This window comes from Echinops telfairi, unplaced genomic scaffold, assembly GCF_000313985.2.
Source record: "Echinops telfairi isolate 266 unplaced genomic scaffold, ASM31398v2 ScPeMD7_7400;HRSCAF=8409, whole genome shotgun sequence".
NCBI classification, from domain to species: domain Eukaryota; kingdom Metazoa; phylum Chordata; class Mammalia; order Afrosoricida; family Tenrecidae; genus Echinops; species Echinops telfairi.
In genome coordinates, this window is record NW_022111300.1 from 49459451 (window position 1) to 49477520 (window position 18070).

The window sequence follows — 18070 nt, forward strand, 5'->3', positions numbered from 1 at the left end:
AAGCTTTTCCAATCTTCAAGAATGTTCTTAATTCAATCATGGCCCTTTTCCAACATCAGTAGTTCCACCTATATCTGGGAAGAATTGATCTACCATTAATTTTCTGACTAATACCCAGTGTTTTCCATGGTTTGTAGTTTAGGCTGGTGAATCCTTAGACATCAATATGGCCGTAGGCTGATGGTCCCCCTCATCTGGATAATTATTCTATGTCTTTGTTCTGTTAAGACTTAATAAAAGAGTTACCTACAAAAAGAAAAGAAGTGGAAATGAAAAAGAAGACCTTTGACAAGAGGGAACGACACAATGGCTGCAACAATGGCCTCAAACATAGCAATGGTGGTTGACACCATCGCGCTCTATGTTGGAGCTGATGCATCGGTGCCAAACAACAACATACAGAAAACAAATTTGATTTGGTGTCTCTTGTTTCTGACGATAAAAAGATATGTCCTCGGGGGTGGGCAGTGGTGCTGGGACCTGAGATATCTCGTACCTCACATAGACCTCGGGGAAAACTAAGTTCCAGAATGAGTCCCACATTCCAGGGCACGGGCCCTGATATCTCCTCACCCTGACCCTGACATGGCCCAGGGAAAGGCAGAGACTCCCCACCAGGTAATTTGCATCTGGACCGATTTAGTGAGTGACTATGGGAGAAAGGAAGAGTGCAGCAGGGAAAAGCACAGAGCTCTGAGTACTGGCTGTTACAGGGGGAATATCCTACATCCAAATATAGATATGCTTGTTAAGTCTCCAGTGAGAGACTGGACTTTCTATTCCGCTAAGTTGCAGTCATGGAAACCCACATGAGTCTGTATGAGTCAGCATGGACTTGGTGGCAGTGAATTTAGTTGGGTTTGGTTTATGAAATCTTAGGACAAAAACAGGACAAAAAAAAAGGATCATCCAGATAAGGCCGATCACCTGTCCCAGCATAATGGGATTCACAGACTCATGGCTACTTGAATCAGACATGTGAACAAAGGGAATTGACTACACAGCCACCTTGGTCAAAGTAGCATCATGGTACTGGAATAATGACAGATACTTGGACAAATGGAAAGGAACAGAAAACCCAGAAATAATGCCATCAGCGTAGAGACAACTGATCTTTGACAAGGGCCCCCAAAGCGTCAAGTGGAGGGTGGATGCCCTCTTTAACATGTGGTGCTCGAAACAATGGCCATCCACCTGTAGAAAAATGAATCTAAACTCTGACCTCACCCCATGCACAAGAACAAACTCAAGGTGGATCGCAGCCCTAGAAATAAACCCCCAAACAATCAGGACCATCAACGAAGGAATCGGGACAAACCTATGAACCTTGGCACAGTGAATACATAGAGAAGGGTTTACACACAGATTAAGCAGAAATCAACAGGTGGAATAAAGTAAGGATAAATCACCTGTGTGCGTTAAAAGACTTTACCAAGAGAGTAAGAGATCCCAAAGACTGGGAGAGGCTTTTTAGCAATGACACAACAGATAACGGGCTTAGTACTAAAATCTACAAAACCCTCTTAGCCTGCAAAAAGAAGAAAACAGTTAATCCCCTGAGGAAGTGGGCAAAAGAACTGAACAAAAGTTTCACTAAGGAAGAGACTCAAAAGGCCAATAAACATATGAGAAAAAGCTCCCAATCATTAGCCATCAGAAAATATAAATTAAAACAGCCATGAGATACCACCTAACACCCGTGAGGAGAGCCCGAATCAGAAAATCAGAGAAGGGTCCCAAGGAAGGGATGAGTCACCCAAGGTGCAGCATAGCACTAATGAGACACACAATATACCTATGATTCTTTGAGGCTTGTTCCCGCCACTGTCATGACCCCAGTCCTGCCTTCAGTTCTGGCTAGACTGGAGCATGTACACTGGTGCAGATAGGAGCTCACAGCACATGGCATCCAGGTCAGATAAACTCCTCAGGAACAGAAATGAGAAGAGTGACACCAGGAAGGGAGGGGGAAGGTGGAGGGAGGAGGGAAGGGAGGGGCAACCGATTGCAATGATCAATGCATAGCCCTCACCACACCACCCACCAACAACAGAAACGTGGGTGAAGGGATACAGCAGTCAGTGTAAGATATAAAAAAAAAAATCTATAATTCATCAAGGGGCCATGAGGGCAGGGAATGTGGAGGGAGAGGAAAAAACGGAGCTGAGACCAGGTCAGATAGAAAGTACATGTTTAGAAATTGATGATGGCAACACACGTACCAATATGCTTGTGTGGATTGTTGTATGGATTGTTATAAGAGCTGTAAGAGCCCCCCCCCAAATTATCTTTAAACTAAATTAATAAGGACATTAGAAATGCCATGTCATTGTTGGAATCCTGGTGAGCTCAAAGATCTGGAGAAAGCTTTGCTAACTACGAGTCTAAACATGTGTGCAATAAAGGAAGATAACATGAAATTTGAGAATATAAGAAAATGGATGCCAACATCAACATAAAACATGTTCGAAAAAACATCTGACACACAGCCGATGCCCCATCAGGCTGGGGACCCTGCTCTGTCCCCCCACAGGGACAGCACAGGCTCTGCCCCCGCTACCCTCCAGGTCTCCCACCTGCATGGCCACGTTTGCACCCCTCCCCTCGATTTTAGGGTTTTCTTCCTTTTCTAACTCTGGGCACTCCTACCTCGTTCCTGTTGCTGCCGAGACTTTAGGGCACCTGTGGCTCTGTCACCACTTAAGGGCTGGGAAGAGTGAAGTGTCACCCGAGCCTCCTCCCACCCCCACTATCCCATTTGAAGTCTTTGGACGGCTTCCACCTCCAACCGCTCCTAATTCTTGGTGATCAGGTTGGTTTTGCAGGTCCTAAGACAGCACTCACTTAAAAGAAAGCCTGCAGGCAAGTGGGAAATAAAATACATTTCTATATTATTTATTATTTAAATGTTGATTTAGTTAGCTCTTGTATGGATTGTTCAATTTCCTGAAACAAAGCTACATAAATATTCTGATAAATTATACCTGTCATGTTCTGATAGATACTCTCTGCTGTTTTCTTGGAAAAGTAATTTTAAAAAAATATACTTGTTGCTGCAAAACAGAAACTTACTTTCCATTATAAATATATATTGAGTTTTATGTCTACTTAACACGTCTAATACCTCAGTTATTGGCATATATAGAATTATACCAAGCTCTGTGTCCTGCACAACAATAAAAATAAAACTCACTTGATGCATACATTAAAACTTTTTGTGTTAAGAAAGTACAAACATTTTTAGGGTTTTTTGGACATTTGCTGCTTAAGTATTACATTAAATAAATATGCATTTTAATATTATATTAAATGTATGCTATATTGAATCCACATATATGACAAACATATTATAAAATTCATGTTTTAAATACTGTTGTTACCTTTGGGCATAACTAAACATAAAAGCTATATGGTTAAAATAAAAGTAACTTGATTGAACTCATTGCAACACTTGACTTGAATTCCCACTGGCAGTTAACAGGACATGAACGAGAACATCCCTTTGTGCGTGGACCACAGCAAGGAGCCCTGCTGGTCTTCCTGGCCATAGTTGAGCAATCGGCCCATGTGGATACACAAGATGGTCCTCTCAAATGGATCAGAGCTTTGTTATTTATTTATTAACTACTCATGTTGGATCCAGGTGTGCACTGTGTGACTGTAGTAAGAGATGTATTTACAGTCCATCCAACATTTGTTTATTAGACTATCTTGGAGGGGACCCTAGGAGACGGGGGCTAATGAAGGTGTACAGGTCACATAGCTTGATGTTCCTCCTGACTGTGAGGGAGCTGGACACTCAGATCATTCTCCTGCACTGGAGCTGGCAAGTTTGATGCACTTCTGACTGAAGACATTGGTAGGATTCTTTCAATGTCTTCAAAACTAGTTTTGGTGGTGAGTGCATGAACTTGAATAGCCCTAGTGTTGGCTGGATTTCCTTGAAAGAAGATAGATATAATCCTCTCACAGATAGTAATGAACTTCAATATAGATCTTGAAATGTCCTTTTTGGAAATGAATTCAATGTCGTTGCTCTTGATTGTGTCATTGTCAGCAGAGTAACCTATGATTTTTTAAATTCAAAATGGCCGATCCCAGTCCATTTCAGCTCACTAATGCCTAGGAGACCAATCTTGATACATTCCATTTCATTTTAGATAGCTTCTAATTTTTCTAGATTCTTATTTTGAGCATTCCAAGTGTGGATAACTTGCAAACTTTGCCACCTGTTTCTTCTCATTTTAAGTTGTGTCTGATCAATAAACAAAAATTCTTGCAGGCTTTACTCCAATAGCCTTTAGTCCATTGACATCTCCATGGTCAAGTCTACTTTGAGAAAGCAGCTCCCTCTTAGTCACATTGTGGGTGCCTTCTGACCCCAGGGCACCCTCCTCCAGCACCGTCTCTGTCCATGTTCTACTTCCGTGCAGGAGGCTGTCCGCATTGGAGAGAGTGCTGAGGCTACGCCTAAGGTTTCCCACAGCTACTTCCTCCAACGTGGGCAGCCATCGTTTGGTTGTGGTCTGTTCTTAGTCTGGACGCTCTGCTGAAAACTGACCCTGGCTGGCGTTTCAAAAACCCGAGACATAGATTCCAGCATCACAGGGAGACACCAGCCACCGCAGTACGACCAACCGACAGGCAATTCTAGGCATTCGAGAGCTGAAATGGACTGGTATTGGCTCTTGGAATCAGAAAATCACATGGTTTACTCTGACAAATTCAAGAGGAATGGTGTACATTCATCACCAAAAGAGATCGGTCAAGATGGATGTTAAGGTACAATGCTGTCTGTGAATGGACAGTATATCTGTCACTCAAGGAAATCACTACAACTATCATCCACATGTATGTACCAGCCACATAACACACATGGTGTGTCACTGTCTGTCCACAGCGATTAAAAACCCAAACAGGACTTCTTATGGAGCAGATCCAACAGACACACAGGGGGTTGTCCTGAGGCTGAGTGGACTCCTGGCCTTCCGCTGGTTGGACTGTGGTATCACTTGTAAGCAGACAGCTTCACACCCTTGCTCAGAAGATGGGCTTTTAAACAGGCAGAGCAGGGACCATGGAGAATCCCCCAGGGAAGATGGAATATAAATTTCTCACACACCAGGATAAACTTCAAATGGATCAGGAATATTTTTGAGGAAAAAAAAAAAATAGAGCCATGCTCAAACTGGAGGAAAGCACCCCAGCAATGACGGTTCAATTCAGGGAGTTTTTCTAAGCGAGACTCAACATGCAGAACCAGCAACGGGAAATGCTGTCACATATGAGTTCCTAAGAAAATCTCTGGGCAACCTTGCCTCCAGGAGACTCTAAGAGGCTGTCTGTATCCCCAGCCCCTCCCTTCATTCCCCTGGGCTTCCCATTCCAGACAGGCTCCGCCCAGTTCCCCATCTAGCCTGGCAGCTGACTTGAGGGATCTTATCTCTCTGTACCTCAGCTTCTGACTCCAGCCTTTCCTGCCTGCATCCTGCAGCTACAGTAAGACTTTGGGGTATGTGATGGCTTGGGGACTTGCTTCCCTAGTGGGATCCGGTTTTCGTCTGTCATTAGGACAAAGGCTGGGGGAGGGAGGTGCCTGGCCACCCTCAGAGGACATCCCAAATTCCTTGCTCATACATACCCGACCCCCACCAGATCCATGTCTAGGCCAGGGTCCCTGAAGGAGGCCACAGGGGCACTGAGTGGGGAGCAGGGTGGGCTTGCATGGGCTGGGTCCTCCTGAAGAGCAGCCTATGAACTGATCCTTGTGTTTGTGCAAATGACACGGTGAATGACGGGTTAGACTCATCTGGAGAACAGTTGGGGATGGATGGCTAAGATGACCTGGAACTAAAGAACTGAGGGAGAATGACAATAAGGAATACCAGAGTTCTACAGAAAAGAAAAAACACAAAACACAAAAACGAGTTCCCAGCTCATTACTTGCTTGGCTGTAGCAACAGCATTTAATTCAATCCAACCTTTGGGATGTGCCCAGAGAAACCTTGGTGGCCCACACTCACCAGGCAGTGAGGAGAACAAGGCCAGCAGTGCAGGTGCCCCAGGGTTGTGTGCATTTGGGCTTTGGAACCGTGAAGAGAATGCCAGAGGGAGAGGGCAGATTGCCTTGGGAATGGTGGTTTCTGGGGAGCTGTGAGGGGCGGGATGGAGCCTCTGGTGTTTGATACTCTCTCTCCTTAGCCTTATGGAATTGGTCAACTAAGTGCCTGTGCTGTAATTCCATAAAAAGAGACACTACTAAAAAAATTAATATAGTGTGATGAGGCTCCCAAAATAGAAAGATAAACAATTTTTCAAGAACTCTGAAACAAACAACAATTGGACCTACCGTGAGCACACATAGGGCTTAGTAGACAGTCAGTGCTAATGGGAATGGGCAGGTGGAAGCTCAAGGCTCACTGACAGCAGAGCAAGGGCTTCTGTTTGTAGAAGTGATGCTTGTGGAAAGAGAAGAAATCAGAGGAATAAAAATCAGAATAATTAACATTGTCCAGAAACCATTAGTGACGCGTATTTCCTTCTAGTCTACTCATTATGCATCCTTTTATCATTATTCCCAACTTACATAATGAACTGAACAGTCTCTTTCAGTTTAATATCTTCCTTCTTTTAACTCAGTATTACATGGTGCTTTATGATTTTTTTTCTCATAAATCTGCTCCTATTCCACCATGGATATGACAGGACCTGGTAGTACGGACTTCATCGATAGCTTGGACTCCTGTGGGGAGCTCTAGAAAGAACCTTGAAGGTGTTTATTGTGTTTAAGGCTTCCACACATCTGTGTATGTGGTTTGATTTAGCATCTTTGTATTACGATTGTTTGTTAACCGTTTTTTCAATGGTGTGTTATTCTGAAGATGTTATCCTTTCTTCAATCCTATGCAAATATCCAAACATCTTTTTTTATTTTGTGATTTTTTAAAATCACACTGAATTATTTTTGTATTCATAATAATAGACAGAGGCTTCATTAATTTGATGGAAAGGTGGAATTAAAAGATGGCAGACTTTTATCACTTAAACTTTTGAAGGCGTTTAAAATATAAACAAGAAAAATAATCAATCACTTAATCTATGTATATTTTCCCTTTGCTTTCTAATTTAAGTGAAACTTTAATGTGGGTCAATAAAAAGATCAAACAATAAGATATTTCATTTTAACCTGACTGCGATGCTCGCTGAATAAAGAGCAAGCCTAGTCTGATGAATCCCCTGACCACAGACCAGAGATCTGAAATGGGCTCGCCATCACAAGAGCACCTTGGAGAGTGGATTAAGGCAGATGCAGTTAGTTTAAAATGAAAACCTTATCATTTGATCTTTCCTTTGACTCGTTTTTAAATTGTCCTAGTTTTTTTCTATTTTCTGCTTTTATGCATTAGTATTGTAGGCTTTTTGGTTTGTTTGTTTGTTTGTTTGTTTGTTTCTGCATGGTTTCTGCATATGAAATCCAGGATAAATAAATCTATAGGGGCAGTAACTGAAATAATGGTATTGGGAACTACGTCAGAGGAAACTGGGGAGACAATAACAATGAGTAGAAGAAAGAAGAAAAGATTCTGGAATGGATCGTACTAATGATTGTACAATTCTTTCACATAGATTGAACTACTGAATTATAAGGAGCCCGAGTGAAGCAGTAGTGAGGTACAAGGTGGGTTGGAACCCAAAAGGTCAGCTGTTCAAAAACACCAGCCACCCCTGAGGGTGACAGCCTGGGCTTTGCATTTCTGCAATAGCTGTAGTCTTGAAAACTCGCAGAGCAGTTCTAGCCTGTCCGATCGGGTTGCTTGAGCGTGGACTCAATGGCAATGAAGTATATATTTTTATATTGAACTGTATATGTGAAATATGTGTCAATATAAGTATTCATTAAAAAGAAAACACGACAGAGATGTAAAAAGGAGGAATAGTGCGGTTCCTGATCTGTGCTCAAGATGTAAGTTATGGAAAAAGTTTCCTTCCTCATTCGCTCCTGGCCACACACAACTGTAGCAAGTTTATTGCCCCCACATTTTTCCTTTTCCTAAAAAGGGGGGCCCTTTTATAAAAATCACAATCTACTATTTTGACTTACTGTTAGAAACACACTAAAATATGAGGGTCCAAGAAAAAAAACACCTCAAGAATGTTTGGAGTGTACACACTTGCTCACTGGAGTCCCTAGTGGGCCAACCGGATAAAGCTCTTGGCTGTTAACCCAAAGGTTGGAGACTCTCAAGTCCATCCACCACTGCAAACCCTACTATGGGGCCCAATCTGCTGTGACACACAGGGGTTACCAAGGGTCAGAATCTAGTGATGGCACCTGGGGGGTTTGGTCTTTGACCAACGGGGGGTTGGGTGGGGGGGTGGGGAGGGCGGGAAGCTAACAGATAACAAGGAGAGTGAAGATGCAGCCAGCATGGCAGCTTGTCCTTATGTAACAAGGTTTTTAATGTCTTTATTTCAGGCTCACCATCATGGAGACCCTGTCAGAAGCCAATGGCACCTTTGCCTTAAACCTTTTGAAAAAGCTGTGTGAAACCCACTCACAGAACATATTCTTTTCACCCGTCAGCATCTCCTCGGCCCTGAGCATGGTCTTCATGGGGGCAAAGGGGAACACTGCTGCCCAGATGTCCCAGGTACTGAAAGCCATTTCAAGGCAACAGTAAACACTCTTCAGTTGTGGATTGACCGGTCTTTCAAGATTTAATACCAAAGACGTTGTCCTTAGCAGAGAACTCTGCTTGTGTGGCAGGGAACAGCAGAGGGAGGGGGTTGTCAGAGAACCTGCTACCACTGCAGTGCCCCTCCCCCCTCCCCCCCACCGTGGGGATCTCAGGGAGCTTTTCTGAAGGTTCTATTGATCTGTTGGAGAGAGTGTGGGCACTTTATACAAAAGATTGATTTAGCCACCACTTTGGGATAATTGTTGGGTTTCTGAATAGACACTAAAGACATATGTCAAGGTTGCATGTCAAGGTCGCGTCGTGTGATATGGTGAGGCTTAAGCATTAAAAGGAAATCTGCCCCGCTCTATGCTCTGCCTCAAAGGCATCCCACGCACAGTGATGAGATTGGTTTGGGAAGAGTGCTGGCAAAGACGAACGCAGCGTGCAACAGCGGCAGGTGTGTGGGAGTCATGCAGCAGTCTGCAAACCATGGCCGCTGGGAAGCTCAGCCAGGTGCTTTTTGACTTCTGCTTTGAGAACCTGGAACATTCCTGGTGCTGCCTTAACTTGTCCTTCCTGTGAACGGATTCCTTATCTTCTTTGGTGTCTGGTTTCAGTGACTTAGAGATCTGCTTTTTAAATTTTTTTTTTTTCATTTTCCGTAAGAAGTGTCCCATGTTACTAACCAGCTATGAGCCTATTTCCTGTCCAGAGAAATTGGGGGCCTAGAGATCTCTCCCACACGGAACTGTCTCTCACTTTCAATCCAAGTTAGGGCAGCTCCTTCCACACCTTAGTGGGTTTTCTTCAATTAACAATCCACATCATTAGACAGAAGGTACAGCCACCAGTCTGTCTGCGATAGGACTTTGTGTATTTTGAGTCGAGAGTCAGGGGATTGTGAGACGTTGACTCAACGGATAGTCTCTGAGATTCTGCCTTCATCCTTGTGTGACTTTGTAGTAAAGCAGGTTTTTAAAAAAATATATTTTTATTGTTAATTAGATGAATGTGTACTAAGTAGATCATAGGTTTACATCCAACAATTCGTATATTTTCTGATTCAGCTTAACCAATTTCAGTCCCCTCAATGTATCATGACTTAATGACTTAACTCACTTCCTCTCTGTATTACTTGTTTCCTCTTTTTAAAAAAAATCATATTTGGGGCTCATACAGCTCTTATCACAATCCATCCATCCATCGTGTCAAGCACATTTGTACATTTTTTGCCATCTTCATTTTCAAAACATTTTCTTTCTACTTGAGCCCTTGGTATCAGCTTCTCATTTTTTTCTCTTCCCTCACCCACCTCCCTCCCTCATGAACCCTTGATTATTTATAAACTATTATTATTTTTTCATGGTTTACATTCACTGCTGTTTCTATAGGATTCAATTTTAAGGAAAGTTATTTCTAATCATTTTATTGGGGCTCACACAATTTTGATCACGATCCATACACACATCAATTGTGTCAAGCACGTGTGTGCATTCCTTGATCTCAAGATTCTCAAACATGTGCTCTTCACTTAAGGCCCTGGCATCAGCTCCTCCTTTCCCCCTCTCTTGCCGCTCCCCTCTCTCTCATCAACCCTTGATAGTTTATAAATTATTATTTTGTCATATCTTACACTATCCAACGTCTCCCTTCACCCACTTTTCTGTTGTCCATCCCCCAGGGAGGAGGTTATATGTAGATCTTTGCAATCGGTTCCCCCTTTCTACCCCACCCTCCCGCAAACCTCCCAGTATCCCTACTCTCGGCACTGGTCATAAAGCAGGTTTTATGGTCACAGCCTTGGTGGCTTCTGGACCCTGGGGTGACTACCTTAGGTTTTGTCCTTGTCCTGAGAGCATGCCTTATGTTTAGAGTGGTTTACCAGCTGGAGCGTTCGGGGAGAGCCCCGGGTTTTCTTCCCACCGTGCTCATCTTGAGTTGGAAACCATTCTTTGAGCTGTAGCTGGACAGCTGGTCGTTCCTTGTCAATCTCATCTTTGACCTCCCATGCTTTCTCTTGAGCTGCTAGGTGTGCTGCTAGGCGCCACAACGCTGGTTCAGATCCACGCCCACCCCCATCCAGTGGTACAAGCTGGCTGCCAGGCTCTGCGTCACGTTCACAGAAGCGCTGCTGGTTCAGCACGCCTCTGCTAACTAGAGGGTCACATGTTCAAGCCTACTAACCGTTCCGCGTTGTGATGTGCTTTCATGAAAACGGCCTCCTGGGAACCCCCGGGAGGCCATTCTCCTCCATCCGGTACAATAGCTATGAGTCCAAGTCAACTCGACAGCAATAGAGTTACAGTGGTTTTTCATCCCTGGTTTAAAAAAAAAAGCCATTTGACATTCTTCCTGGAAATCTTATCCAGACGTATCAGTCTAATGACAGGATTTTCTACCTTTTCTGCTACTTTAAGTCATCGCCTCTTTGGTCCTTGTTATGAATACATGTGTGTGCCCACTATCCAGATCTTAGGAAGTCTTCCTTATAGTTCCAGCCTCTGTCAGCAGAAGCACACACGTTTTACCTTCCAGCCTCTGCCTGTCACCTTCTTCCTCAGTCAGTGCCACATGTTTTATATGTTTGCTATGTTAGACCTTCACCTCTAAGGAGCATTGCTTAAGTATTGCTAAGTATTATCTCTTGATGCAATAAAATCATTCCAAGGCTCTGTGTCCTCAATGGATAATGATGGATTATTTTTAGAATCTGTGCGTGGACTGAGGAGCTTCTGCTCATTGTGTGACCAGCCAGGGCCACTCATGTGGCTACTTCACAGGGTTTTGGACAGGGCCATTTCACTAGTAGGACTTTGTGGCCCACAATTGGCTTGCAACTTGATTGTCCAAGTGGTGTCACTCCTCTGGAGCCTTGACGTGGCCTCTTCAGGAGGGAAACTTGATCTTCCACACATCATAGTGGCCTGACTACAAGGGTGTGAGAGTGGAAACTACCAGGCCTATGAAGGACGAGGGCTGTCATAGCCTCCACTCTGCTGCATTTTCAGATCAAAGCAGGTCTCAGAGCTGGACTAGATCCGATAGTTGGATAAAGAGACTCCACCTTGTAATGGCAGCAATCAATCCCTGAGCACAGAGGGACAGGGAGTTTGACAGCGACGTTTGCAGACAAAATACCCCAACTGGTGAAAACAAATATCCTAGGCATTCTGTCAGGGTTTGCGGAAGGCTATTTTTATTGCTACCAATACGTAGAATATTTTGTTTTCTTCTTTTTATGATTCTGGAGAATCCTTAGATGAGGTACAAGCAGAGGGCTATCATCATAAAGCTCTACTATGGGTCTGGAGACTTGGAAGTGTTGAGTGTTGGGTGGGACCGTTTCTTGAACTCAGGGACACTGAAGACCTGTATTGTTATCCTGGTTTCATTGCAGGTGCTTTCACTGGATAAAGTCGGAGGTGGAGGTGCAGATGCGCACCAAGGCTTCCAGTGGCTTCTTTCTGAGGTCCACAAGCCCAGCACTCAGTACTTGCTGAGAACCGCCAACAGGCTCTTTGGAGAAAGGACTTATGACTTCCTCTCAGTAAGTCTTGCCTCTGGATTTTCACTAGGGAACTGGAGGCAGCATAGCAGAGGGGAGGAGGGACGGTGTGGGAGAGACCAAGAGGAGAGCGGGTTGTGACTTCAGGTCTCCAGTCACAGACCACACCCAGCTCCTCCACCTGCTGAGGTGCTGTGCCATCTGTAAAATAGGCTTCCTGATAAACATCATCTTGCATATGTGAAGCTGAAATGAGCCAACAGTCACACCTGGAATAAGCGAGACTGAGCCCGCATTGAAATGAATTGTCTAAAGTGAAGCAGCAAGCATGGGGCATATTTCTAATCTCTTGTAGGAACATGGAGAACTTTATGGTGTTTTATGTAAATTCTGCAACTTTTCACATGTTTTAATGTTTTGATTGTTACTTCAGACCCCAAATCTTATTTCAGTTTCTTTGGCCAATGATTACACCAGCTGTTTTTGTGTGAGACTGTTTGTTCGATTGTTTTTCATTTTTAAAAGGATACTGAAGTGATCTCTGAGTATATTTGCATTTGATGTAAATGTTCCTAAAGTCAACATAGCAAGAGTCCACACCATCCTCTTTTCCACCCCTGCCTACTGCCCTCTCCTACCTTTATGACAGCAGGTATCCCTTCGGCACACGGAGAAATTTGTAACCTTTACAGTTTTTGTCACATTACGTCGTATGATTACATGGTTTTTTAAGGCCATATGGTATTACACTATGCTTTTAAATTGTTTTTGTTTGTTTGTGTCAGATTGTAAATTAATACTTTTAAAAAATTGCTATGACGTGAACATGGTTGACTATAAGATGAAGTACAATTAAGATTTCCATACTATACAGGGATTTCGACTACTTATTTTATGTTTTTTTTAATCTGTTTTAGCTATGGGGTGGGCCACTCTCTGTTGATAAGCTTGCACTATAACTTCCTGACATTGAGTGGATGCTGACTCACAGATACCCCCTAAGACAAGATCCAGCAGCTCAGTGTCTGTTTCCTGATCTCCTGGATGCACAGCTCAAAGCACCCAGCAGTTCATGAGCACCATTCCATATCCACAGCACTGCTTCTGTCAGTTGGATTCAAACATCGCAATGGCTGTGATGACGGGGCGGTGCTAGGCTAGTGGCACAGGGTGTCGGCATGTGTTGGAACTGATGCTAAAACACCCAGCCCCTCCATCGTCAACCGCAGATTTCATTTAGTGCATAAGCAACGATGAAACAAAGAGGAAATCAAGAAAGGTGGATGTCAAGTTAATGCCGCACATCTATTTGGAAATTACATATGTAAATCATTTCACATTTGCTGCTCTGATGCAGCAGAGTGAAGAACTTATGTAGTTGTTGATTGTGTCTGTCGCTGTGCACTGATGTCATTCTGTCCATCCCAGTCTTTTAAAGATTCCTGCCGCACCTTCTACCAGGCAGACATGGAGGAGCTGGACTTTGCTAATGCTGCAGAGAAGTCCAGAGAGCACATCAACTCCTGGGTGGCCGAGAAGACCGAAGGTAATAGAGACGTTCCTTCTGTTGCAATAGATTCTCATCAGCCTCATTGCCAGTTCCTTCACCAACTCCCAAATGTACACAGGGCTACATACCTTGCTTGAATAACTATGCACATTAAAAAATATTTGGAACATATGCCCAACCAATGGCATATTCTCGAGCATTTTCTCTGCACTCATATCTATTTTCATCAGTGTCTTTCAATGTGCATTGGATCTCGTCTAGGACAATCCATGCTCTGTTATGTGTCTGTTGGTGTGTAATCTTTCTTTCCCACAGCTGAAATAATGAAAATGACTCCCTCCAGGGTTTGGGCTTGTGGAGATCCTGGGCTTCTGGAGGCAAAACTCCACACATCTCTGCCTTCATCTTTCCATGGCCCCTTCCTCCTTTGATCTGTCCGTTTGTGTCTCTTCTCTTTCAGGCCCCACTTACTCCAGTATGACCACAAGACAGCTCCCCACATCTGCAAAGTCCCTATTTACAAAGCAGATTATACTCAAGGGTACTGGAGTCCAGGGTTGAGGGCTTGCGCATGTCTTAGGGAAAGACACAAGTAAAACCATAACAACTCTTAAAGGTCCTGAATGTCACTCCTGATGTCTGAATCAGAAAGCTACTTGGGCTCACGTGCCTTACTTCTTCACAGGTAAAATTACTGAGTCGCTCTCCTCGGATTCAGTGGATTCCTGCACGAAGCTGATTCTTGTCAATGCCATCTACTTCAAAGGGAAGTGGGATAAGCCATTTTCCAAAGCGAGCACCCGGAAAAGTACCTTTAAAATCAACCAGGTGAATGTTTGTGCATAGCACAAGTGATCTGAGGGAACAATTTCTGTGTTGCTCTTGCGTTTAAGGCATGCAAGTAAGTTCACTTCCAGGGGTTCCGATTCCCGTGGCCCTCGGTGCTCAGGGTGTGGAGCAGCAGCCAGGAGCACTTGTCTTATCTTGCTTCCCCACGGTCTGTCTCTGGAAAGTGGCTGCATACTCCTAAGCCCTGCTCTGACTCCCTAGAATCTTCTTTCCTGGTTCCGGAGTGTTCTATCAATACCACAGCTCAGGCCCATTAGCTCTTATCTTACCGTCATCCCACCCTTGCACTCTTGCTTAGATAATGTCCGCAAAACTGGGTATCACCTTGAGGCTCTTTATAGCCTCTCTGGTTCATTAGCATTCCGTTTCAGCAAGCTCTTATCCTTCCTCCAATTCCCAGGGGGACCGTATCTGTCCTCTGGAACAATTATCTTCACCCTGTTCCCATGACCCTTCCCCTCAGCCACAGAGTCCTGTGCCTGTGCCCAGGGGAGCAGGGCCGTGAGCGAGGACTGGTCTGTGCTTCCTTCCTGGCGCACAACCCTGGAAGGGAGAGACTGCTGTTTCACTACTACCCACACCTTGTTGTTGCCCAACAAAGATGCAGCAAGCCAGTGATCCTCCTTTACTCTCTGAGAAACACAATATGCACCCAGACACTTGTTTGAAAATAGGGGAATATGGTGAAAGTTCTCTTAAGGGAGATTGTGTTAGACAGGGGTCTCTAGAGAAACAAAATCAGAATGCTAATAATTTTATATATATTTATACAGATAGATAGATATGTAACATGAGAAATAAACAGTTGATTAAATTATAAAGCAGAACAAATTGCTCAGTGCAACTCACTCCTCTGAGACAGTTGTGAGACACTGGCGGTCCTTCCAGTCTTGAGGGCCACCAGGTAGTCCTCTGTAGAGCAATTCAGGCTATCTGGGCACAGGCAGCAAAGAACAAAGCAGGTCACCAACAGTCAGCCAGATGACAGGGTCTGACAGTCCCCAGCTCAAGAGATGTAAAGTCCAATAGTGTGGTAAAACAGGTCTTGAAGGAACCTCAAATTACAGCAACACAGTCTGTGGGTTAGGTGTCTCACAGGTAGTGTAGCTTGCAAATTGAGACAAAGAACAAGCAAGGTAGCTGCACATTCATCTGATGATCAAAGACCAAGAGACAAGAGGGTCGAGGCTCGCTGAGCCATTTATCTCTCTGCCCTGCAATTAATCCCACATGTGTTCATTGGCCATGTTGGCACAATAAATATTAACTATCTCAGTGATGAAAAACTTTGAGCACAGTTAAGGGTGGTGGCTTGGCAGCATTATGAATACACCCATATTTCATGTTTCTAAAAGGTTCATGCAAAACCTATTAAAATGGCAAATATTTTGTTGCCTATGTGTTTTTCACTATTGATATAAATAAAAAGGAGATGTGAACAAGGACAGGTCTATTGGATTGATGCAGAGTTTAGCTCCATCCTACATCCAAGGTCTTGTTCACCGCCGGACTTCCCCTTTCTCACAAATCTATGTGACCTTGTCTGCTTTGCTTACTTTGCTTACACAGGGTTCTGTGAGAAGTAGATGTCATAGATTCTGTGGCTGCTTGCTCAGCTTGAGACGGAACCGTTGTTTTTTCCAGAGGGTTATTTTCATTCCAGCATTGGGACAATTGTGAGACCGGTGAAAGACCCGGCAGTGTTTCCTTCTGTCTACACAGAGTTGCTATGTTTCTGAACTGATTCCATGTCACCAACTATCACCAACAACAGTGTGCGCTCCAAGTTTTATTCTGAAATGAATGTCCTGCCTTCCTTTGGGAAACGCTTGAGAACTTCCTGAAAATTCTTTAACCAGATGGGAATCTGAACTGCCTTCAGTAGCAGGCACAGAAATGGCAGCTTGTGTTAGTCCGGGTAGTCTAGAAACAAATTCACACAGATGCTTATACGTGTATAAGACAGCTTTATACACAAGAGCAGTTGAATATGGAGAAAACATCCCAGCCCAGTCCAGATCAAGTCCGTAAGTCTGAAATTAGCCCATATGTCCAATACCAATCTATAAAGTCCTTTTCAGACTAATGAAACACATGCAATGATGCCAAGTGCAGGAAGGCCACAGGCCACTGAGTGGAAGGTCTTATGGATCCTCAGTGCTGGCAGGTGGCTGGCCATGCGGCTTCTCCTGATCCAGATGTCTGGCGCCTTCAGCCTCTCCTCTTGTCTCTGCTCCACAGGGATGTCTTTCTGGGACTGAGTGTGTGTCCCGCCTCCCGTGAGCTATTTATCTCCTTCGCTCCTCCAAAAGGAGCACACTAAGCTACTACCTGATTGACAGGCTAGATTCCACCCCTTCACTCTGAATCTCCAAATTGATACCAGATTATGTGTCTACCACACGGCTCGTGCTCCTCTAACCTGATAGGAGTTTGTCTTTCATACCTTGAGGTGACTGCCGAGCAGGCTGGTGTGAATCTGGGTGATTCTCTCAGGGAATCAGACTGGTTCTCCTCCTGTGCTGTCATACTTACAGCGTGGGGGTCTTCCTGCTGCTGACACGGGTGCAGAGACATCACAGCCACAATCCAGGTGCCGGGAAAAGCACGTATAAAGGGAAAGAACAAACTCTCCTCCTTCTGAGATTCACAGTCGGAACCATTGCTGCTATATCGCATTTCTCGGTGTTGGGCCTTGCCCTGGGGCTACAAGGAGAGGGGAATTTCTACTTGCCCTTTAGGGTCTACAGTAGAGAGAGACAAGCTATAAAGATGTCCTCATGATTGTTTAGGGTACCACTTACCAGAAGTAGATGCCTCAAAGGGTATAGATTTTGGGGTTGGTGGGAATTTTCATGTGAATGCCTTTCTTTATAAATAAAATGAACTATAACCCCACCAATGATTTTGAGTGGGTTATTCAGTTACTACAAATGATATATTTGAACAAAGATATGTCAAATGTGTACTTATTGCCTTTGACCTCTTGGCTACCAAAGGTAACAAATCAAATAGTTGCAACATAAAGGGAATGGCATTGAGACATGAGGAAGATGGGAGGTAGGTAGAAAGTCAGTAAGCAAATAGTAAGAAGTCAGTAGTGCCTGTTGCATGGGAGATGTATGGCCTGCATCCAATGTCAAAGTTCTATGGGCAGTGAGATATGTGAGCGAGGGGCGCATAGAGGAGCAACTTTGTGGAAATCAGGCAATTCCAATCCTTGTGTTAACGCTCATGTTTCACCATCTTGTTGTTGTTTTCATTTTTGTAGAAGGAGGAGAAACCCATCCAGATGATGTTCCAGGAATCTATGGTGAAACTGACTTATGTACAAGAAATATCCACTCAGATTCTCATGCTTCCCTATGTTGGAAGGGAGCTAAATATGATCATCATGCTTCCGGATGAAAACATTGATTTAAAAATGGTAAGGGGAGGTGGGTGTGGGAGACCTGGTAGGGCAGGATCAAGGGGAACGTAACAAAGAGGAAGTGCTGAAATCCTGGTGGGGACTGAGCATGATAG

At 44.1% G+C, this 18070-nt stretch overlaps 1 protein-coding gene across 1 annotated transcript in view; it reads left to right on the forward strand.

Moving 5' to 3' along the window:
• The first annotated feature begins 7645 nt into the window (after positions 1-7645).
• LOC101662553 (serpin B6-like) overlaps positions 7646-18070 on the forward strand; it is a 16548-nt gene continuing 6123 nt past the window's right edge. Inside the window, exons 1-6 of the mRNA XM_004703034.4 lie at positions 7646-7678; positions 8477-8651; positions 12079-12228; positions 13615-13732; positions 14382-14524; positions 17817-17972. Of these exons, the coding sequence (XP_004703091.1) occupies positions 8487-8651; positions 12079-12228; positions 13615-13732; positions 14382-14524; positions 17817-17972 (732 nt within the window). The 5' untranslated portion in view covers positions 7646-7678; positions 8477-8486. The remainder of the gene's footprint in view (positions 7679-8476; positions 8652-12078; positions 12229-13614; positions 13733-14381; positions 14525-17816; positions 17973-18070) is intronic.